General features: G+C 42.9%; 1 protein-coding gene across 2 annotated transcripts in view; it reads right to left on the reverse strand.

Moving 5' to 3' along the window:
* Positions 1-24,005, reverse strand: part of jupb (junction plakoglobin b) — a 135,926-nt gene that overhangs the window by 3,426 nt on the left and 108,495 nt on the right. For both annotated transcript variants that reach the window (XM_080724556.1, XM_080724555.1), the window contains exons 11-14: positions 8,226-8,378; positions 6,828-6,947; positions 3,375-3,525; positions 1,350-1,471 (exon numbers count right to left, since the gene is read on the reverse strand). In XM_080724556.1, coding sequence (XP_080580682.1) covers positions 1,350-1,471; positions 3,375-3,525; positions 6,828-6,947; positions 8,226-8,378 — 546 coding nt within the window. The remainder of the gene's footprint in view (positions 1-1,349; positions 1,472-3,374; positions 3,526-6,827; positions 6,948-8,225; positions 8,379-24,005) is intronic.

The following is a 24,005-nucleotide window of genomic DNA, read 5'->3' on the forward strand; positions in this document are numbered from 1 at the left end:
CCGTCCTGCACAATATAGTGAAGTCTTGACATAACTCCCACTATACCCTGGGTCACTGCGTTGTTTTTTTGGGGGGGGGGGGGGGGGTTTCCCATAGGCCAGGGGTCTTCAACGTTTTCAGGCCAAGGACCCCTTAGTTGAGAGAGAGATGAAGCAGGGACCCCCACAACCTCTTCATAGATTCCATATAGTTTCATCGTTTGACCACACAATCATCAGCATATTTTGGATTCATGTCAATTTGTGTTTTCAGATATTTAACCACTTGAGCCGTCATTACATAATAAACTTGACCTTTCACAATGTACTTAGTCTGCTCTTTTCCTCCCTCTCACAATGCCTCGCAGCACTACAGTTCTCAGAATATGGACACTAGGGTTCAAGTTGTTAATTTAAAAAGGATTGGAAGATTTGGAGGACCCCCTGTAGTAACTCTGAGGACTCCCTAGGGGCCCCGGACCCCCTGTTGAAGACCCCTGCCATATGGTAACCTTAGAATGCATCATATCCCATTAAGACCTGGAACCACTTTAACCATTATTTTATGCTTTAACTATTAAAAAATAGCAGATCTAGAGTAAGAGCTTGTAGATCTGCTATCTGCAAATCTTTGAATGTATCTCTTTAAAAGCGAACTCAACTTTGTAACTCAAATATTTGCTTCTGGGGGGTCCCTGGAACAACATATTTTGAGATGTGCATGTAATTTTGACATGAAAAAGTTTGAGAACCAATGATTTAGAAGAAGGATTTTGACATTTATAGAATCGGTTCAAAAATATTCAAAACCCACAAATGCATTTGGGTCCTCATCCGGAATCAATTGGGATAAACTTACTATAATCAATTATTTTGTCTAAGGAATGCGACAAATACAAAAATATATTATTGATCTCAAGTCTCCATGGCAAGAGTAATCAATAGGAAAAAAAAGTCATTGCACAACTGGACGTCAATGGTGACTATTCTGCCCAACGGGCATCGGTCTGGGCTAGGGCATTCACGAATAGCGATTTTTAGTATTCAAATTATTCGACCTCAAAGTATTCGAATAGTCGAATATTCGACAGGACTGGCCAAACTGTCAAATATTAAGTAAGCAAGAGGCGAACATTGTGAAAATAGCTGATCTACATGCTCACAACGCCTCGCAACGCGAGGCATTGTGAGCATGTAGATCTGCTATTTTCACAATATTTATCTGTGGAACCGAGTCACATTAAATGTAATACCTACAGTTCCAAGTGCTTGTCAGGGTTCTTATGACTTTGTGAACTACTCCTAAAAAATAAAAACGTGAGTACTTTTTCCCACCACTGAGGGTGTGTCAGGGGGGTCAGAGTTCCTACCATTTCCCAGGCGGAGGGGTCGTGTTTGAACAGAGAGTGTGTGAGCTCCACCGACACTCTCTTCCTGTAGTCGGAGCTCTTGTCTTCTGAGATGCGGAACAGCACGGCTGCAGCGTACGTAGCTGAAGACACCACACGCACACACGCGCACGCACACACGCATACACGCACGCACACACACACACACACACACACACACACACACACAGACACACACACACACACACACACAGGGACGTGCAGAGAATGTTAGAGAGGCAGGGGCTGAAATTTCTAAAAGGGCCTTTTGTTGGAAATGTCGAAAATAGCAGACCTCCAAGCTCACAACGCGTCGCAGCGCACTAAACTAAGCATAATCAATAGGGGTGGGCAATATAATCGATATGGCAATACATCGCGATAGTTTATTTGCCAATACTGCAATCGATACTTCAGGCCGTAGTATCGCGATACTTTGAGGGAAATAAAATATGTTCCCATGTATAGGAACCAATGGTAGAAGTCCGGTCCTGACACTCCGCTGCCTCTAGATTTCGCTTTACTATAGTAGCTACTTCCCCTTCCCACGGTTCAGTGAGTGAGGTCTCTCGAGAAAATGGCTGCGAACGACGAAAACAACAACATTAGAGCAGCTTTTAAAGCTGATTTATCGCGATAGTATCACAATAGTAGTGTATCGCAAAGATTCGCAATATATCGTGATACTGTTGCATCGTGACCCAAGTATCGTGATACGTATTGCATCGCCAGATTCTTGCCAATATCCACCCCTAATAATCAAGTCAATACAGGATATTGGTGTACGGCATGGATTTGTACACATAGAGGGCAATGCTTTCAACATAATTATGCTGCATTCAAGTTCAAGAGAGTTTGGACAAGGCAATTCTCTTGAATGTTGCCTTCAGGTATGGCATGGAAAGAGGGGCATTTGCAATCCTTTCACCCTATAGTAAAAACTGCATTCATGGTCTGGAGAGGGCACTTTTTACAAGGCCCCTTTGATGTCTATGTCTGCGCGTGCCTCCACACGCACGCACGCACGCACGCACGCACGCACGCACACACGCACGCACACACACACACACACACACCCACACACACACACACACACACACACACACACACGGACTCTCTGTTGTGTGTCTGCTCTGCTCATAGAATTGCATAGCGACTCTGTGAGTTCTGGCCTGATGCCTAATTCAATAAGCTGCTGCTGGAGGATAATTGTGAGATTGATTTAGTCAAATGCCGTTGAGTAGTCATGTGGTGATTATGGTCATGGTGTCATGGATGGGACATTGGTTAAGCATGTAGGGCAGGTGTCTTTCTGCTGCCGACTGCCTGTAGGGGGCGCCACACGTCCTCTGTCATCCATGCAGCTTTGAAACTCTCCACAACTATGAACAGTTGTGTGGTCTGTGTGGGACTACAGAGCATGGCAGCGGAAGTGGTTTCCAGGCTCCACTAAAATTCCCCATTCATTTTCCCCGTAGACTCTTACAAAAATATTTATAACAATTAGGTTATGCCTAGAACCAAGCCATCCGGGATTACAGTGAATCACGACCATAAAACCTTTGATCCTATATAAAAACAAATGTAACATTACATTATTTGATATACTACATTTACTAAATACCCTTTGTTTTGCGATTTTCAAAATCTTCTTTTCATAGAAACGAAGGTTTTATGGTCATGATTCACTGTCATCCTCTAAGCTTAACATAATTATTATAAGTTTATGAGGAAATTAACAGGTTATTTTTTTGTGGAACCAGTAAACCATGCACGCCCACTGCGATGCTCTATGGTAGAAGAAGCGCTGCCCGTTGGAAGAATTCGTTTTTTTTCCCTTTTCAAAAATCTATTTTACATTTAAACTTGAAAGGTAGGGTAAGTGATTTTCTTTGGTTAAAATAAGTGTTAATAGCTCTATATTCTGGTAGTAGGCCTACTTAATGATATATTGTGTTTGTTCAGTAACAGGGGTCTCCGTGTGTGTGTGTCTGTGTGCCTGCGTACCGATGCCCTCGTTGTTGGAGTGCAGCAGCTCCATCAGGGGGGCGGAGGCTCCCTCGGCATCGATGACCTCAGCAGACTGCTTGTCCAGAGCCAGCTCACACAGGACGCCTGCAGACACGCGCTTCACGTTCTCCACGTACGAGTACAACAGCTGCACGCACGCACGCACGCACGCACGCACGCACGCACGCACGCACGCACGCACACACGCACACGCACACACACACACACACACACACACACGCACACACAGTGTAAAATGAACGGTCAGTTGTACATCTGATTAGAGAGCGAGAGTCCTGAGAATCACCGTAAGACAGTGGTTCGCAAAGACCCCCAGGGGTTCCTGGGGGGGAGTCAAAGGGGGTCCCCAGCTAAAATAGTTAGTACAGCGTCACAATTGTTTTAACCACTGTATCCATTTACAGTATACCTTGGCAATTCAAAAAGTAAGCCATTTACCATGAGAGGGAGTGGGTTGTTGACTGATTTACCACTGTTTTAAGCCAATCAGAATCCAGTATGTGACTACAAAAAGTGGTAGAATAGCAAATCTAAAAGCTTGTACATCTGCTATTTTTGTATATCTATACCTATTTTTATTTTATTTTCTAACTATTAATTTATGGAATACCTGTCTGTCCGCCGTCTGTCGTCTGTCTGCATGCTGACATCACAGACACTAAACAGTGTCGTCACCATGGTAACAGCCTGATGCTGAAACAATGCCCAAATAGTGTCTGTCTGACATGATGAAACAAGTGACCAAATTTGGAGATGACTCACATCACTGACTGACATCACTACAGTGCCCAAATTTGGAGATTTCATAGATTGGCCTGGACACAGAACACCATATGGGCACAAAAGAGAGCCAGACAGATAAAGATAAGAGATCTCCATATAATGTATGGGCATGAAAGGGGAAGGATACAACGAGTATTGCACAACTGGACATCAATGGTGACTATTCTGCCCAAAGGGGCACCGGTCTGGGCTAGGGCAATCACGAATAGCGATTTTTAGTATTCAAATTATTCGACCTCAAAGTATTCGAATAGTCGAATATTCGACAGGAATGGCCAAACTGTCAAATATTAAGTAAGCAAGAGGCGAACATTGTGAAAATAGCTGATCTACATGCTCACAACGCCTCGCGTTGCGAGGCGTTGTGAGCATGTAGATCTGCTATTTTCACAATATTTATCTGTGGAACCAAGTCACATTAAATGTAATACCTACAATCCCAAGTGCTTGTCAGGGTTCTTATGACTTCCTATCTAGCCAAGCTTTATAAACCATGAAGAAACATATATACAGTATTTTCAAAGACAAAAAAAAATTAAAAAATAAGCAAATATTCGATTTCGGTGAACAACGACCAACAGTGACTTTGATATTCGAATATTTGGTGAATGCCCTAGTCTGGGTTCTCCAACATACTTCCGAGACTCCTACATTCAATCCCTCATATACTGTGCACACGCCCCCGGGCACAGGACTCGATATTATTTATTTTACATAAATATCTTCTCTTCTGGGGAATTTCAGGGAGTGAAAGAGAGATCAGTTCATTAAAAGCCCTCGCTTCATTTAGACGTGATGCCAGAAAGCTCACAACAAATGCACGTTCACACAAAATGCACGAAACAAAAACAAAATGACATAATTTCCTTCCTCAAATCACCACGACTAATAACTGGGATGGATGTCGCCGTGACATGGTGAAAATTAAACGGAACCCGAATTGGATTATTATCTCAGACCGAATTGTGGAGCCTTTACGAGAAAGTGCCTGTGCACGTGCGTGCGTGCGTGCGTGCGTGCGTGCGTGCGTGCGTGCGAGTGACATTATCTTCCTGCAGAGATGCAGAGACTCATAATGCTGCAGTAGGATTTCTACTAAATTCACCATAATGGATATTTCTCTGACAGCAGTGGAATGGAATAGAAGCTGCTGGGAAAGAAACTAGTGTTTTATCTGGCAGATGAGAGAGAGAGGGAGAAAGATGGATGGATGAGGCAATTATGTGAATAGAGAGATGATTTAAGTGAGATGATTCCAGTGAAGGGAGGGTAGCCCTGCCCTGTGTACAAAAAATAAGATGACGGGACGAGTGGGTGGGTGATACCTTATCAATCACCCGGCTGATAGCTACTCAGACGCTTATATTGAGCACGCAGGGGGAGCAGTTAGTTAGGTGACGTCTAAATGTCTTTGCTCAGGGACACTTCGACCGGTGCCGGAGGCGGGAAACAAACCGGCGGCGGTGACCTATACCAGACAGCTTCTCTACCCACTGAGCTACAGGGCTGTGGCCACTTTGCCGGAAAACTTGACTTCGGTCCATTATATCTCCCCTTTAATAATACCAATTTGTATTGTGTGTTTTATATCATTTTTATCGTTGATTCGTCACTTTTACAAAGATGTACAGCTCATAAGCATGGGGCATTCGAAGCATGAGCTACACAGCCAAACGTATGGGTAGTGCCAACCAAAATTTTGCCAAAATGGCTTGCAATACTGTTCTGCTGGCATTTACTCTCGTTTTGGGCTTCCCTGACACTGAGCTTAAAATGAACAAAGTGTAAAAATGGCCAATATGTGTTTGTTCTTTCTTTACCTTATTACTGTGGGAGAGTGCAATCATTCAATGCTCCAAGCAACAAAGGTGAACACTAAAAGAACAGTATTGCAGGCCTGCCAGGCCATTTTGAATTTTTTTGGAGGGGCGCTACCAAGCCCCCAGAACCCTGGGGGCGCTTTGAAGCAAAAAGTACATGGTGGCCGTTTGAGGTACTGCAGTTGGGTCAACTATTCAAACAGAGGCAGATAGCCCCCCGCTACCCCCGCCTCCCCGTTTCTCGCTCCCCGACCGTCGTGATTGGCTAAGAGGCCAAATAGTTGACCCACTACGTCACGTTTCAGAGGCGTTTCAAACGCGGAAGTACGCTTCATGCGCTGGGTGAGCAACTCAATGCAAGTGGACGGGCGGGGATATCAGTTGCCCTCTCTATTATTATTATAGCTCTATGGGCGCTACCCACACGTTTTGCTGTGTTGCTCATTCCACGAATGCCAGATCCTTACAAGCTGTACCTCGTTGTAAAGGTGACAAATCACCAATAACAATGATATCAAACACAATACCATTTGGGATAATTAAAGGGGTGACATAATGGACCGGATTTTGGCAATATTTGGGTCTGTGCTACCCACACGTTTGGCTGTGGTGCTCATTCCACGAATGCCCGGTGCTTACAAACTGTACCTCATTGAAAAGGTGACAAATAAACGATAAAAATGATATAAAAAACAATACAAATTGGTATTATTAAAGAGGAGATATAATGGGCCGAAGTCACGCTTCCTTTCTTTTTGTGCTGAGTTCATGTCCAAGTATTAGGACTAAAGTGTTTAAAATTGAAGTGAGCCCCCAGGTACAGCACCTGAACGAACAGGGGAATGGTCTGCATGCTGGCGATCTCTCCTCTGTTCATGGGGTCTCTGGCCAGGATGTGCAGTGCCCCGGTGCAACCTTCTACTATCTCCTCCATACGCACCCCGTCCTGGAGGGCGGGGAGAGAGAGAGAGACACACGCACGCACGCACGCACGCACGTAGGCACGCACGCACCAACACGCACGCACACACACATACACACACACACACACACACACAGCACGCAGCCCAACACAGCACAGATGGAGACATAGAGACCATTAGCCAGGCATTTGTTGCAGTGACAGGAATGATGAATGCCATGGTGATCATTTGTTTGTCACATACAGTACTGTTTTTTTTCCTATGCTGTATAGCTTTATTTCTTGCATTCAGACTCTTTTTACAGTATGGCTAATATTTCAAACTGCTAGACCATTGTCAAAATTGGGTCCGGGGACCCCCAGGCAGGGGTCCTTGGGGAGTTAACAGGGGGTCCCCGGCAAAATGAGTTAATACAGCTAGCTACACAATCACAATGACATTATTAACCACTTCATCCATTTATATGTTGGCTATTCAAAACACATATCTGTCAAAGTTATTACATAATTGTCTAAAAACCATTATTTGACAAAATCTCAATTATTTTGTCATAATCGTCATAATCGTTTCCATGACAAAACATTTTCATATATTTTCAAACATTTTCAAAAACAGTGGAAATAGCAAAACTACAAGCTCACAATGCATTGCGATCTTCTTTAAAGTCATGTATTTGTACATTTAGGTTATGTGTCATATCTGCCATGTGCAACTTCAAAGCCTAAAAGCCAAACAGAAATGTAATTGTCAACGACAGAAACACAATTAAATCGTTCGTCGCAATTATTTGAGTGACAATCAATCGTCAAACATGTAAAACATCATAATCATGACAGCAGCTGGTACCTGGTATGTCTGCTGTGTGTATGTATTACTGCAGTGGTTCTCAAACCTATTCATGTCAAGGACCCCCAAATTGACACTTATTAGCCTAGGGACCCCCATTTGAAAAGATACACCAGGGACCATAAGAGAAGATTTTGTGATCCCCAACCATTTTAATTTTCAAGGACCCCCCCCCCCCCCCCCCCAGTTTGACATGAATTAGGCTACAGACCCATGTAATGGAATTACTATCTCCGGGACCCCAATTTGTTGTTAATTTAACTCTGAGAGTGTACAAATGGAACCAAATGGACCCGTTAGGGTCCATTTGGTTCCATTTGTACACTCTCCGAGTTACATACCCATAAGGGTACCCATGTGATTCCTATATCTATCATTTAGCTGGCGAGTGGGGACCCCCTGGAAGTCAGAACTTTGTCAGAATTTTGAGAACCAATGTGTTACTGCACTGGTACCTGGTATGTCTGCTGCGCTGAGGAGGCGTGTCTCTGCGTGTCCTGGTGGGCCTTCAGCAACAGGTTGACCAATCGCGGGATAGCTCCCGCCTCCCTCAGGGGATTCTGATTGACCGGGCACAGCGCCAAGTTACGGATCAGACCGACCGTGGCCTGAGGAGGGAAGAGAAGAACGACGACGTCATCATCATCATCACACTGCGGGAGCACACATCATAGATCTCTGCTTCTCAACGTGGGGTCAGGGGACCTTGGGAGGGGAGGGGGGGTTCCAGAAACCCCCAAATCAATCCTCCAGTTCTAGGCAACACAGAAGGGGGAGGAGGGACTTTTGAGCGGTGGTCACACCACTTCTACAGTATATGGAGCTGTGTGTGTATGCGTGCATGTGTGAATGCGTGTCTGCATGCAGCCTGAAATACCTGTGCTGACCACACGCACGCACGCACGCACGCACGCACGCACGCACGCACGCACGCACGCACGCACCCACGCACGCACGCACGCACGCACACACACACACACACACACACACACACACACACACACACACACACACTTGCACAGTGCGCACACACAAGCACACACACAGCCTCCACCACTCAGTTCACACAAGTGTGATTTCTTTTCTTATTTCCACATAACAACTCAAAGGGAAATTAATGACATAGTTCAATATTGAACATGGATGGTTCACCCATATAACGCGTTGTCCATCTGGCAAAAAATGGGTGTCAGATCCAGTGTCTCTAGGTGAGACGTGACCTTTGACGCACGGAGACAAAATAAAATACTTGAGTACATGTACTTAGTTACTTTCCACCACTCCTCCCCCTCGTCCTCTCTCCATTCCTCTGTGCTTTATACTCTCTAATGAGCTCTGTCTCTCTCTCTCTCTCTCTCTCTCTCTCTCTCTCTCTATAACACTGTCTTTCCCCATCCTCTCCCTCTCTCGTCCCTCTCTCTCCCCCCTGTCATCTATTTAAGGAAGGCTTCCATGATAAGGGATCACGTTATCCCCTCGCCCTTTTCTATCCATCTCTATCCATACATCTCAGGAGTCTCTCGTGTATTGTTTAATGTACAGTTATTGTACATCTTCATCCACATCCTCTCATCTACTGTCTCTCTCTCTCTCTCTCTCTCTCTCTCTCTCTCTCTCTCTCTCTCTCTCTCTCTCTCTCTCATTGACATTGACAAACACACGCATGCACATTGCACACACACCAAAGCACACATGACAATGATTGATATTCTAACAGCAGCATAAAAAATAATAATAATAATTAAACCCAGCAATATCCGTGTGTGTGTGTGTGTGTGTGTGTGTGTGTGTGTGTGTGCTTGCGTGCGTGCGTGCGTGCGTGCGTGCGTGCACGTGTGACAAGGTCAGGCTCTTGGCTAATTGCAGCTGATTGACTGTCATGAAGTTAATTGGCGCTGAGGTAGGGTTCATCCTTGAATCTGTCTATTACATTATGAGACAGTAATGTGCAGAGTTGACACTTTGCCCTGAGGCTGACACTCAGGGGCGTCACACCAAATTCTGGGCCCTGGGTACAAGGATTCACTGCGGGCCCCCCATGAATGTTAACTATTGAAAAATAGCAGATATACAAGCTCACAGCGCGGCACCGAGTGCCGCGCTGCGAGCTTGTATATCTGCTATTTTTGAAATTGAAATTTGATTTATCGTGAAAATGTGAGCAAGAAACCTATGTCAAGGACCCCCAAGATGATATGTATTTGGCCACGGACCCCGATCTGAAAATATTTAGTTCCAGGGACTCCCAGAAGCAACATTTGAGTTAGAAATGTTCGCTTCAAAAATACATATATTCAAAGATTTTCACTCATTTTCACAACTTTTCAAAAATAGCAGATCTACAAGCTCGCAGCGCGGCACTCGGTGCCGCGCTGTGAGCTTGTATATCTGCTATTTTTCAATAGATAAAGTTATAAGGGCCCCTCCACCTTGGGCCCCAGTAACTCAGTCCCACTTTCCTACCCCTTGTGACGCCCCTGCTGACACTAAAGGGGAGGACACAAGGGGGTCACTCGGATAGTTAGGGGTCACCTTCCACAGAGCAAGACTGTTTAGATTAGATCTGCACTCGTGTGCTGGTGGAAAGATTGGCCCGAGGACAGCGTAGCTCTGGTCCATAGCGTTAGAAGGAGTTCTCCTTAACACTATGTCAGTGCAGTGGCGTCAATTGGGTATGGCAGGGGTATGCAGCTGCCATACCCTGGGTTCATGGGGGGAAAATAAAAGTTAGTTTTAAATATAAATCCATGAATGTCTCTTTGTCTATCTGTGCTGGTTATTATGTTGTTAAATTACAGTAAAATAACTACAAATGCTAAATTTAACAAAATGGTCACTTTAACAAGGTGTTATAATTGTATTCTCCACACTTGTATTCTCCCCATCTTGACAGAATGGTATAGTCCCAGGTTTCGCAGGTCAGCTGCACAGTTGCAATTCCTTATTGTTAATTGTGGCACGTTTACTAACATGCCAAGTTTAGCTGAACAGTTGTTCCAGCCTGGAACAACTGTTCCAGGCTGCCATATCCAGCCCAAGAAACCGCAGAAACGGACAAAAAAATTAAATGTACCTCTTAAAATAAATGTATCATCATGCCTGTTGCTAAGTATGGCAACATGACTGGTGTGACACCAGTCATGTTGCTTAATGGGTTAAAGTGTCTTAAACATGAATTTGATTTTAATGCATAGCCTCAGTGCAAATCATTGAATGAGCAATACCTTTTGTTGCAATATCTAAATACACTGCCATAGTCCCAGGTTTCCAGAAATGTTAATGTACTATATTATGCACTACTGCTGCTATTTTAATGCACGTTATTATTCTTGCATTTCATTATCATTATTTGTGTATGTATCTTTTGTTGTCTTTTATTTAGTAGTCTATTTAGCTATTCTTTTTATCTTTTTTATACCTATTTTTATACTGCCTATTTAAAACTTTCAGACTGTTTTGAGAGACCGACAGCACACTAATTCCCTCTGGGATATGGAAAAGAACTATTCCACTCTACTCAAAGTAGACTGAAAGTCTGTTTTGTTTTTTCCAATCAACACGGTATATGAGCTGCATTTTAACCTTGGCCCTTGCAGAATCACATAGAAGTAACAGTTCTGCTTTAGTTTCCAATGTCTTAGTGCCAAACTTTTCTTCCCATTGGAAACGCTACATAAAATCCTCATTTGAGAGATATGAGTATGGTATATTTGCTCGGAAATCCATACAGATTCGCTCCATGTTCTTTATTTTTTTCACCCCTTTTTCTTCTCCTTTTTTCGCTTCACAAAGTGATTAAAAAACCACAGAAAGAGTAGGCTACCACAGAAAACTGAAGGCTACCACAGAAAACTGAAAGGATTTCTCCCAACTGATCTAACACGTTTTGTAGTAGCAAAATACAACAGTGCTTATTGTGGCTTCTTAATCTACAAGATTAGGGACCTGTTTTATAATATAGCCTATTTTTGTCTACTCAGGAAGCCTGCCCATTTCACTTTGCAACCATGTGGGATGAGCGGCATAACTGATTACCTATAGGGGGTAATGGGTGAAATGAGTCAAAATCTCTATCGGTACTAATGAGCAACAAACAGGACATAATGGCAATTTTATGCTCCATGTACTTTAATTGCTCGCGATGTAAACAAATGTATACCAATTAGTGACCTCTACAAACAAAGCAATTAACAGCAAAATGGTGTACGTTTACGTACAACACACTGTATGACTTGTCCCCTCTGTACTGTCCTTGGCAGGCTTTTAGAGAAACCACTGTGTTTGTGTTGTGTTTTGTTAGCTAAGTTATGGTACAGTAAAGCTCTGATGTCCCTGAGGCACAATTTGGTTTGCAACAGCAGTCAATAATAATTAAAAACGGAACAAGGTGTGTGTGTGTGTGTGTGTGTGTGTGTGTGTGTGTGTGTGTGTGTGTGTGTGCGTACGTGCGTGCGTGCGTGCGTGTGTGTGCGTGCGTGCATAGCTCCCCTCCCAGTGGAGCAACAGTAGAAGACTGTGGTTGTAATAAAACTAAGACTGAGTATAGCCTACAGTATACTGCAACAATGTTGTGCTTCCAAGAAATTAATATACCTGTTAAAGCAAACCAAGCATCTATCGTCTACCTAAACAAAATGCTCCAAATTCTTTGCATTCGTGGTCCATCGAAGGCAATATAAACAGCATATGTGAACCTAGTACCAAACACATACTGTATCTACAGTTCATCTATCAAAAGATGTGACAAGAAGGGATAGAAGGAGGGATACAAGGAGGAGAGAGGAGTGAAGCCTGAAGAGGTGAGATTTCAGACTGCGGCGGAAAATCGGGAGTGAGTCTGCAGTCCTGACCGGGGGGGAAGAGACTCCCTCTTCATCCATTCATTTTCTACTAAAGAAACTCGTTTAAAAGAGGCCGGGGACATTCAACTTCCTGCATATTGGCTTCATTTGGGATAGATAACCGAAAGGGAGAGTGTAACAAAGACACCCAGTATAGGGGACACACACACAAATGGAGACTGTGTAGGACAGGGGTGGGCAACTTTGATGATGGCGAGGGCCACTATATTTCCACCTTCACTCCAGAGGGCCACATTGCATATTGCTACGTCCTATGTACTTTGTCATTCTAGTATCTCATACAAAAGAAACAAAAATTGCAGATCTACAAGCTCAAAGTTTTGAGCTTGTAGATCGGCTATTTTTGCTTCTTTTGAATTGGAATCCTGAATTATTTGTTTTATTTTTGAATTGGAATCCTGAAATGTAACATTTTGATTTAATTTCAAACACATTTAGTTATATACTCATGTTAACTCTTATGAACCTAAATACAAATACGTTGGACATAAAAGAAGACATTTTAACCCTAACCCTACTATACTAGTCATTAAGCTACTAATATAGACTGATGGAATTAAAGCAGGTCATGTTCGGAATTACAGCTGAAATCAATAATATATCAGTATTCCGGTATTAACCTGCGGGCCACACCAAGTGAAGGTGGGGGCCGCATGTGGCCCCCGGGCCGCCAATTGCCCATATATGGTGTAGGAGAATCAGACAGACAGAAAGACAGACAGCGGAGTGTGTAGGAGAGTCAGACATGTGGGTAGCTGAGAGGGAGACAGTATAGGCGAGACACACAGACACATCAGCCTGGTGGTGATGCTTGTTTCTACCAATTTCAGCACAGATATATATATATTAGTAAAGGAGTAAAGGTATTATGGAAATGATCTAGTCTATTTGGCAGGGTGAACTCTAGCCTTCAATCCAATTTCTGCAATTTCACTGTACTCTCTTTCTGTTCTCTCTCTCTCACACACACGCATGCATGCACGCACACACACACAATAAACACCCTTTCTCTCTCTCGTATCTGCCAGATAAACCATTCCAGAAGCTTCTATTCCATTCCACTGCTGTCAGAGAGATATCCATTATGGCGAATTTAGTAGAAATCCTACTGCAGCATTGTGCGTCTGTGCGGGAAGATAATGCTGTCAACACGACTACAAGTCTGACTGCTGCGGTTACAACCATTCAATGTATACGAGATCTGCTGTCATAGAGGGGGAAACATATTCCCTGTGGCGAGCTTCAGCAGACTGCCGAAAACCTACAGTAATTACCACCTGTTCCCCCTGCATAGCCCACCCTCTGAGACTGCGAGACGACTCACACTACAGTAAGCTGGACATGTGAAGATCATAAATATAAATGGTAAATGCCATGGTGCATTTTTATAGCGCCTTTATCCAAGGCGCTTTACAGAGATTGTGCATTACATTCACCCATCGATGGCGGTGGAAACCATGCAAGGCACCAATAACCTACTCATCGGGAGCAACTAGGGGTTCAGAGTCTTGCTCAAAGACTCTTCGACACCAACTCTGGGGGAGTCCGGATTCGAACTGGGAACCCTTCGGGAACCCTTCGTGTTCTAATGGAGGTTTCTCTACCCCTGAGCCAATGGCGCCCCGCATCATCCGAGAAGTGGAAGATATCACCCTCCTGCTGGCTGCAACAAGAACAACCCATCCAGTAAAAGACTACAAAACCCACAGTCAGCAGGGAAGGCAGAACAATGATTGCTGTCCATCTGAACTAGAGGGAAAGAAGAGAGGGATGGAGGGAGCTCGGTTTGAAGATTGATTGATTGAAAACTTCATTAGAAGTTTGTATAGGAAAGGGTACAGTTTCATGACAGTATACAGTTCACAGGGACAGTTAGAGGGGGGAGAGAGCAGTGTTGATTAGGGTTGGGATTCGGAACCGGAGGAAACGGGGGAACCGGATCCAACATTGAGGAATCACGAATAGGTTCCTTCACATTTGGAACGGTTATTTAATTTCAAGGACCACCATAACTCTGTGAATGTACGGGTCCATTTGGTTCCATGTGTCTCAGAGTTACAGACCTTTGACTAGTTACAGATTTTGTTGACTAAAACTATGACGAAAAATGTTTGTTGACTATCCTTTTCTCCCAGACCAAAACTAAATAAAAACAAAACTATGATGACTAAAACTAAGTAAATATATTGAAAATGTCATCAACAAATAAAAACTAGACTAAAATCTTAGGGAGGGACGAGTGGAGAAGAGATCCAGTAGAACTAAAAGACAAATTATTTTATGTTTAATTGTGCCGTCACACCGCGTCCCAGTGCGATGTGTTGTGAGCTTGTAGATTGTAAATTTTCAGCATGCAACCAAGTGTAAAATTGTGTATTTTTCCACCGTTTTTTGTTGTTGTTGAAAATAGCAGATCTAAAAGCCCACAATGTGTCGCATCGAGACACGTTGTGAGCTTGTAGATCGGCTATTCCCAAATAAAGTGCTCATGTGGCCTACTGTATAGTTTGCTTCTTTTGCGCTTGTTTTTACAGACCTCGTTGCTTATTTTTTTTGTCTAAAAAAATCAGGCAAAGCAGTGCTCAAAAAGCTCAAAGACAAAAGCTCTCGGCCTCTGGAGACGTCCCTCTCGTCATGAACACATTCCAGCTGCATCTGGTTGCCGGGTTTTGTCTCCCGCCATGAACACATTCCAGCTGCATCTGGTTGCCGGGTTTTGTCTCAAACTGCTGTCAACTCACCTCTGTGTCTCTGCGTGTCTCTCTCTCTCTCTTTCACTTTACTCTGTTTCTTTGTGTCTCTCTCTATTATACTCTATCTCTATAATCCCTCTGTCTCGCATTGTCCCTCTCTCTCTCTCTCTCTCTCTCTGTTTGTCTCATTCTGCCTGCTGTTATCAGAATTAACAAGCTCATTGTTCTTCCCGCTTCAACTCTACCACGCTTGAATTCATAAGCAGCTCAGTGCACTTGCGGTTAGAGTTCCTGCCCTGAGACTGGGAGTTTGGGGGTAGGGCATTCACGAATAGTGATTTTCAGTATTCGAATTATTCAACCTCAAAGTATTCGAATAGTCGAATATTCGACAGGACTGGCCAAACTGTCAAATATTAAGTAAGCAAGAGGCGAACATTGTGAAAATAGCCGATCTACATGCTCACAACGCCTCGCGTCGCGAGGCGTTGTGAGCATGTAGATCTGCTATTTTCAGGCGTTGTGAGCATGTAGATGATCGGCTATTTTCACAATATTTATCTGCGGAACGGACTCACATTAAATGTAATACCTACAATTCCAAGTGCTTGTCAGGGTGGGGGTCCCCAGTTCAAATATGTTTATTTTGGGGGTCATGGCCTAAAAAGTTTTGAGAAGCCCTGATATAGAGCATTAACAAATTCATCCACCAGGGGCATTGACAACTCATTCTTATGACTTCCTATCTAGCCAAGCTTTATAAACTATATATTTTTTAAAGAGAAAAAAAAAAATAAGCGAATATTCGACTTCGGTGAACAACGTCGAATAGTGACTTGACAGTCAAATATTCAAATATTTGGTGAATGCCCTAGTTGGGGGTCAATCACCGGATGGGTCATACCAAAGACTATGAGAATGGAACCCCATGCCTCCTGCGTCATGTCTAAGGGGTGTACTTGAATATCAAGCTGCCTGACACCAAGGAAACATGAAGTAAGCCATTTACCATGAGAGGGAGTGGGTTGTTGGCTGATTTACCACTGTTTCAGGGTTGTGGCACGACCCTCGAATGGTAAATTGCTTTTCTACCACTTCTACCATATGAATGAAAGAAAACACAGTTGTAACTTGCAAGGTTATTTAGTTACAATCATGCAACACAACAGTGGGCAGGGTCCATGAGCCAACTCAAGCTTGTTGACTGATTTACCACTGTTTTAAGCCAATCAGAATCCAGTATCTGAACATGTGAACACAAAAAGTCGTAGAAATAGGCTTTTGCCATTATGCTCTGCAATTCTTCCCTAGGCTTGAAGTCAGTGAATAGTGAATAGTGTTCACGTAACATGCCCAAACAGAGAGCAGGTGTTATTTATTTTGGTGATCAGTTCACTATATGTAAACAATAAACTCCATATTGTCAACACACAACATGACACATTAGTTTTAACTCCTGGTGCGGACACTAATATTTTCAGCCACCTGAGGGCACCCTAAGCAATAGTAATAGTAACAGTACCACAGCTATCAGTGTACTACTAATTTCATTAATCCTTAACTGTTAAGCAATAATAATTCTAAGTGTGTCTAACACATAAACTTCACTCTATGAAGTGCTTTGCAATCAGACAGCAGCAGCAGCTTATAGTCTCGTGTATAGCCAGGCAGCTGAGATCTCCTCTAATGCGTTAGTTCAGACAGAACACTCATTGCCATATCAAAATATTTGAATATCCAAATTCATAGACAATATCTAGTCTCTAAGCATAACAATGACATATTGTCTATATTTTCACAGCCCTAAATCAAAGCTTTGCTTTCCATTTCATAGCGCCTCACCTCACAAACACGCATGCAAGCACGCACGCACGCACGCACGCACGCAGGCACGCACACACAGCTTCTCTCTTCTCTCTCTCATTCTCCCGTGTTCTATCATCTGGAATGTTCTATTATTCCAAAGAGCCACGCCCTGTACGCTCCTCATCACAAAGCTGGAGCTTTCGGGCCCATCAGGAATCCAATCCGAGTTTAGATTCAACACAATTATGATGTTTCGTCATAGTTTTGTTATCATCCTTGAAGGGTCCTATTTTGAGTGTGTTAGGTACCAGGTCTTATGACTTAACTTAAGACCTGGAGGCGTGGCCAATGCCATTTGGTTGTTTAGAGTAGCCAAACAGCATAATTGCCACGCTTCCAGGTCTTAAAGTTAAAGGAGTAGTTCACCCCCAAAATGACTTTTTTTCTATTGATTACTCAGGCCATGGAGACGTTCAATTATTTTCAATAATATTTTTCGTTTTTTGTCGCATTCCAAAGACAATAATTTGATTGCAATAAATGTATCCCCGGATGGGGATCCGAATGCATTTGGGATCCCCATCCGGAATCAATGGGGGTAAATTTACTATATCCAAATTATTATGCCCTATATGCTTCGACATGCTACAAATAGCTTAAACTAACCAATCTACAAGCTTTGTAGATCTTCTATTTTTTGATATTTTGTAAAAAAAAGAAAAGTGTCAAACTGAAACTTTACTGAAAAAGTTAATGTTATGTTTATGGAAATCCTTTGGAAAATGTTCATCGATAATGACATCATGCCCCAAACACGATAACCAGGTTAAACACACGTTAAACGCTATGACCTCTTTGTAGATCTGCTGTTTTTTCTTTTTGTTGATATTTTGGAAAAAGAAATGTGTTAAATTGAAACATAAGGTTATGTTTATGGAAATTCTGGAAAAGTTTGAACGGTGGTTAAATGGTTAAACGCTATGACATCTACTTTAGAGCGCATATTAAAATGACACACTCTGCCAATTACTACCCTGTGCAGAGCTTTCTCTGCATAGAAGTAGAGTCAGTGTTGTAAAGTAGCCAAGTACATTTAATCAAGTACTGTACTCTTTTATTATTATTTTTATTATAACTAGCCTACAGCCCCTTGGTGTGAGTGTGCTGCTTGTTGACGCCCATTTGTGATGTAAATCGCATCACAGGACAGCCGCCTACAGGCCAAAATTTGGGAAAATATTTTAAACATTTGGGGATTATGAGAAGTAGAGACACATCTGAAGGTGATAAAGTTGATGTTGGGCAAGGTACATGCGTTATTGATTTTTGTATTATGTTTTTTAGACAATTGAACAACTGCTGAACGTGGAGTTACAGATGGACAGATGGACAAACCAGCATACCAGCATACACACTATTTTTTGGGGCGATTCTAATTAAGGTTGTGGGATATAATATTACTTTACTGGAGTATTTCCAATTTTCACCACTCCACTACATCTCAGAGGCAAATATTGTACTTTTTGCTCTACTACAATTATTTGAAAACTTTAGTTACTACTGTATTTACTTTGTAGATTTTGATTTGATGCCACTACTTTTGTACTTTTAGTACATTTTGAATTCCTGAATTGTACTTTTAACAGGGTATTTCTACATTGCCGTAGGCCTGTTGGTACTTTTATTTTTGCACAAAAAAGGGAGACAAATAGTACTTTTTCCATCACTGTGGATGTGCCGTGCTCCACTCCACTGAAAATAATGACTGCCGCATCTAACAGCGCGCAAATCTGAATAATGACAGACACATCTAACCGGGGGAGATTTTACATCTGTCTAAGCACTTACGACTGGATAGGATGTGCGGGCAAATAGTAAAATGGTGATAAGTCCATCTGGATAAGAGTGTCTGCTACAGTATATGCCTCAATTGAAATGTATACAGAATGGTATATGTGTAGTAAACCAGTAAGGCTCGGGAGATCGGGAGATAAGCGACCGTAGGTCACTTATCTCCACAAATAGGGCAAAAATGTGTTTTGCCAAAATCTTCCTGATCCATGTTGATGACATGAGTGTAGACATACTGTGTAGTGATTTTCGTGATTTTAGGGCAAAATCTGTAGGAGCAGTGTCCAAAAATGTGTTTTTAAAAATCGGCCTGGAGGTGGCGCTATATGGGACAGATTCATGTTGATGGGATGAGTGTAGACATACTGTGTACCGATTTGCGTGATTTTAGGGCGAAAATTGTAGGAGCAGTGTCCAAAAATGTGTTTTGCAAGAATCGGCCTCATGGTGGCGCTAGAAGAGGGCCATGTGAGAAATGAGGGGTGGGGTCTCCGCGCCGGCAAGGCGGACGAATAGGTACCGGCCCCGGCTGTCCCGGTCGCTCCTAGCCGGAGTTACGGCATTTTATGTGAGCTGCAGTGTAGGGGGTCCTCCACTGGGGGCGCCACCACTTTTGCATCCGTTCTGGGTGGTCCCCGGGAATTCCCCGTGAGCAGCCCCGTTGGGGTGGTCATTTGGTCATGTTTGCGCATTTGGTCAGTTTTTACATCTGGGGGTCCCCCAGGGACCTGGGGGTCCCTGGAGCTCCGGGGGTCCTTGGAGGTTGTAGTTTGGCAGCCAAGGAACGTGTGTGCAAAATTTGGCATGGATTGGGGCAACGGTTGCGGAGATATAAGCAGGGAAAAAGTGTGACGTGTGAGGTGTGACAGACAGACTGACGGACTGACGGACTCAAAGTTTGTGCAGGTGTTGATAGTAAGTGCGACCTACGGTCGCAATGACATAAAGGATATAGCCTACTTACAGTACTACTGCATAAAGATGATATGAATAATAAACTTGAAGTAAATGAATGATAAATATATAAATATATATGTATGGTAAATGATTTGTGTAGTATGTCGTCACAGTCAGGCAGAAACCTCATATCTCTGAGTTTCAAATTTGTAAAAGTTTCAAATGTGGAAAGTAAAGCCCTGCTTCATCATACAAGACTGTCGCAAAAAAACTATTGAAAATAGACGATCTACAAGCACACAACGCCTCACACCGTGAGTAGATCGCTTGTAGATCAGCTATTTTCACTATTTTAAAAATGATCTACAAGTGTAATAAAAAGGTATAAGCCGGAATATGTAAAGGAAAACATGGGCTACAATATATGGTCTGTACGTATAGTGGTGTATTATGGTATCTCTCCAGAGACAGGCCTATAGACAGTATGTATAGTAGAAACTATTGTGTATACAGTGGTATCGTTGTGTGATTTCTCTCTCCAGAGACATTATGAGCCAGCAGGTATTGTCACAGCACAATCCTTTGGGAGTGAAGCATCATGGGAAATGTGTGTCTGTTTATACTGTATGTGCGTGTGTGCATGCAAGCGAGCGTGAGTGTGTGTGTGCATGCGTGCATGCGCGTGTGCGTAAGTAAGGTACCGACTGTACAGTAAAAGCTCAGATGTCCCTGAGGTACAATTTGGTTTGCAACAGTAGTCAATAATAAGTAAAAAATGGAACAAAGTGGGTGCGCAGTGTGTGTGTGTGTGTGTGTGTGTGTGTGTGTGCGTGCGCGTGTGCGTGTGCGCGTGTGCGTGTGTGTGTGTGCGTGCGTGCGTGCGCGCGCACGTGTGACAGAGAGAGAGAGAGAGAGAGAGAGAGACTCGTCATGCTGTGTTTGTGCCTCAGGGTACAGCAGCACTCAGAAATCATCAACTACAGTACAGCTCTCTCTCTCTCTCTCTCTCTCTCTCTCTCTCTCTCTCTCTCTCTCTCTCTCTCTCTCTCTCTCTCTCTCTCTCTCTCTCTCTCTCTCTCTCTCTCTCTCTCTCTCTCTCTCTCTCTCTCTCTCTCTCTCTCTCTCTCTCTCTCTCTCTCTCTCTCTCTCTCTAAATCAGTGTGTCATCTCTTCTCCTTTCCTCCTCTCCTCACCATCAGTGCTGTCCACTAGCTGACCCTCATCTCTTCCTTCTATTCATTCCAATCTCCTCTCTTCACTTCTCCTGTAGCCTCGCAACGTCTCTTCATCCTTTCTGTTACTGTCTTTCCCTGTAGGCTGGAGAAGCAGTGCCACTCAGTACAGGAAGTACAGGAAATACAGCCATGAAGCCCAAAAGGAATTCATGCTGACACAATTTACAATTACATTAAAATGTAGGCATTTAGCAGACTCTCTTATCCAGAGCGACTTACAATAAGCAAGGTAGACACATCAAATGCATAAAGACGGTGTAGTGCCTTGCATGAGTAGCATGGCTTGGTTGCAGCAAGTCGTGCGGAAAGTACTGGGAGCTGATGGTAGGTGTGGCGCTCCACCTCAGCGATCCATCACCCAGGAGTCAAGTGCATTGTAACGGGGACAGACTCCTGCGTGTTACCGGCTGATACTGACAATAAGCCACTCCCGACCTACTTGTCGTGTAGTGCCTCGGTAAACTAGGATCACTAGGTAAGCCTAGCATCAGTCTAAACAATATACTATCAAAAATAAGAACCTGTGCATTTAGACCGTGAGCTAGCAACGTACATATGGGGTCATCGGTACCATCTGGGGGGAATAATTCTCATAGTGATTTTTGGGAAGGTATACACCCCTAGTACTAGGAAAAATGTGATAGCCTTGCAGTGGAGGTAGCTTTTTGTGTGTTATCACTCCTTTTATAACCACATGCCAAAACACAGTTTTCAAAATCCGAATGGAACATTCTACTTCAAACTGATGGTTCTCTCTTAATATTGACCCTATCTCTTTGAAAAATGGTTGGGATAAAGCTCAGACTATATATTCTTCACTAATGTTGTTAACATTTGCATATCTATAATTGTTTTTTATTACAGGCAGTGACAACATAGTGACTATAATTATGACATAATCCTCTGTGAACCATGGCTCCACATTATTTGGTCATCGGTACCATCTGGGGGGAACGATTCTCATAGTGATTTTTGGGAAGGTATACATCCCTAGTATTAGGAAAAATGTGATAGCCTTGCATCTGTGGTAGCTTTCTGTGTGTTATCACTCCATTTATAATAACATGCAAAAAAACTTTTCAAAATCCGAATGGAACATTCTACTTCAAACTGATGGTTGGTTCTCTCTTATTGTTCATCCTATCTCTTTGAAAAATGGTTGGGATAAAGTTCAGACTATATATAATATATTGTCCAGTAAGGTGGTTAAAATTAGCATATCTAGAATTGTTCTTTATTACAGGCAGTGACATATAGTGACTAATTATGACATAATACGCCAGGGCCCCAAAGTTGAGGTCATTGGTACCATCTGGGAGGGAATGATTCTCATATTGACTATATATTAAGACTAGGACATATGTGAAAGCCTTGCATCTGGGGTAGCTTTCTGTGTGTTATCGCTTCATCTATAATCACATGTCAAAACACAGTTTTCAAAATCCAAATTAAGCATTCTACTTCAAACCGATGATTTTCCCTTAGTATTGATGCTCTGTCTTTGAAAAATGTTAAGGATAAAGCTCAGACTACCGGTATATGTTTTTCATAAAAGTTGTTAAAAGTAGCATCTCTAGAAATGGTATCTATTACAGGCAGTGACAACATACTGTACTGTAGTGTAGTGACTACATTACATAAGATGTACTTTTGTTTTCATGAAAGATGTAACACAAAGAGTTCCTTAAACCATGTTTACATACATATATTCTAAGGAAATGTATTGTGAAATTCATTAAACAAAATATAGTGCAAGTGTGTAAGAAAATATCCAAAATGCCCACTATTTGATCCACTTGTCCTAGTATAGAAAACCTGCGTACTCTAATTTCTTGGTTTTCATATGTGTAGAATCCATACCTCACACGTTAAAGGTCAGGTCAAGGTAACATTTGACCTCTGGGAGAACAACAAATAGAAACAACTTGATGAATATTCATCTTTCACTTAATAAAGTGTTTGTGAAAACTGTAATTGGCATAATAGTAACATTATATAATAACATGGCAATATGTATCTTTTGCAACTACATCTGTATTCTCCAACTCATAATCAGGATCAGAAAGTCCACCCACCGCATCCTCCTGGCCTTCAACCTCCTGACTGGCACACAGTAAGGATGTAAGGATGAGGTTCCAGAGGTGGCTGCATCAGGGTAATAGGAATTTAGGAAGTCTTGGTGATGTCTGCCTCATCATGACTAAATGCAGTAGCCTATCTATCACCAGCACTGAAGGTGCCCACCATGCTCAACAGCTTCTGCTCTGTTCTTGCTCTTCAGGATGACATCTTATGTGGTTAAAGGATATTACCATGCACATTGTTGGGCACATTTACCAATAATGGGATTGAAGAGATGAGGGCAGTGATCTTTCTGTGTGTGGATACACCCCGATATTTTACAACCAAGACACACCAGTGCTTAGACTCCCTACTACTGTTACTGCACATTTTGGGTAGGCGTCAGTCAACTCTACCCACATGCGTCATGACTCATGACAGCATCATTCCTGCTCTCTCAGTCTGCTCCCCAGACTGGTGAGCAGAGACAGTGATCCAGAATCCATTATGGTGCTGACAGACAACTTCTAGCTTAGCCTCTATGGCATGGAGACCATGCATTTCAGCAGGCACTGGGTGAGATATCAAGCATATTGCACATGGCCAGCACGGAAGAAGCACTTCATCATGTGTGTCATGAGAGAAAAGGTGACAACCTATTGACAAGGTGTCTCCCTGCATGTTCAAACTGGTGAATGGGAAGTATACAGTAGGAAGAATTAAGTTGTCTACCCAAAGTCAGCCAGTCGGATGCACAGTGTCCAAGTAGACTGCTGCTGTATCTGTTCAAATGTCTTTGGTCTAGTTGATAAAAACCACTTCAGAGTGCA

The sequence above is a fragment of the Nannobrachium achirus genome, assembly GCF_963921795.1.
Source record: "Nannobrachium achirus genome assembly, chromosome: 4".
Classification (NCBI taxonomy): Eukaryota; Metazoa; Chordata; class Actinopteri; order Myctophiformes; family Myctophidae; genus Nannobrachium; species Nannobrachium achirus.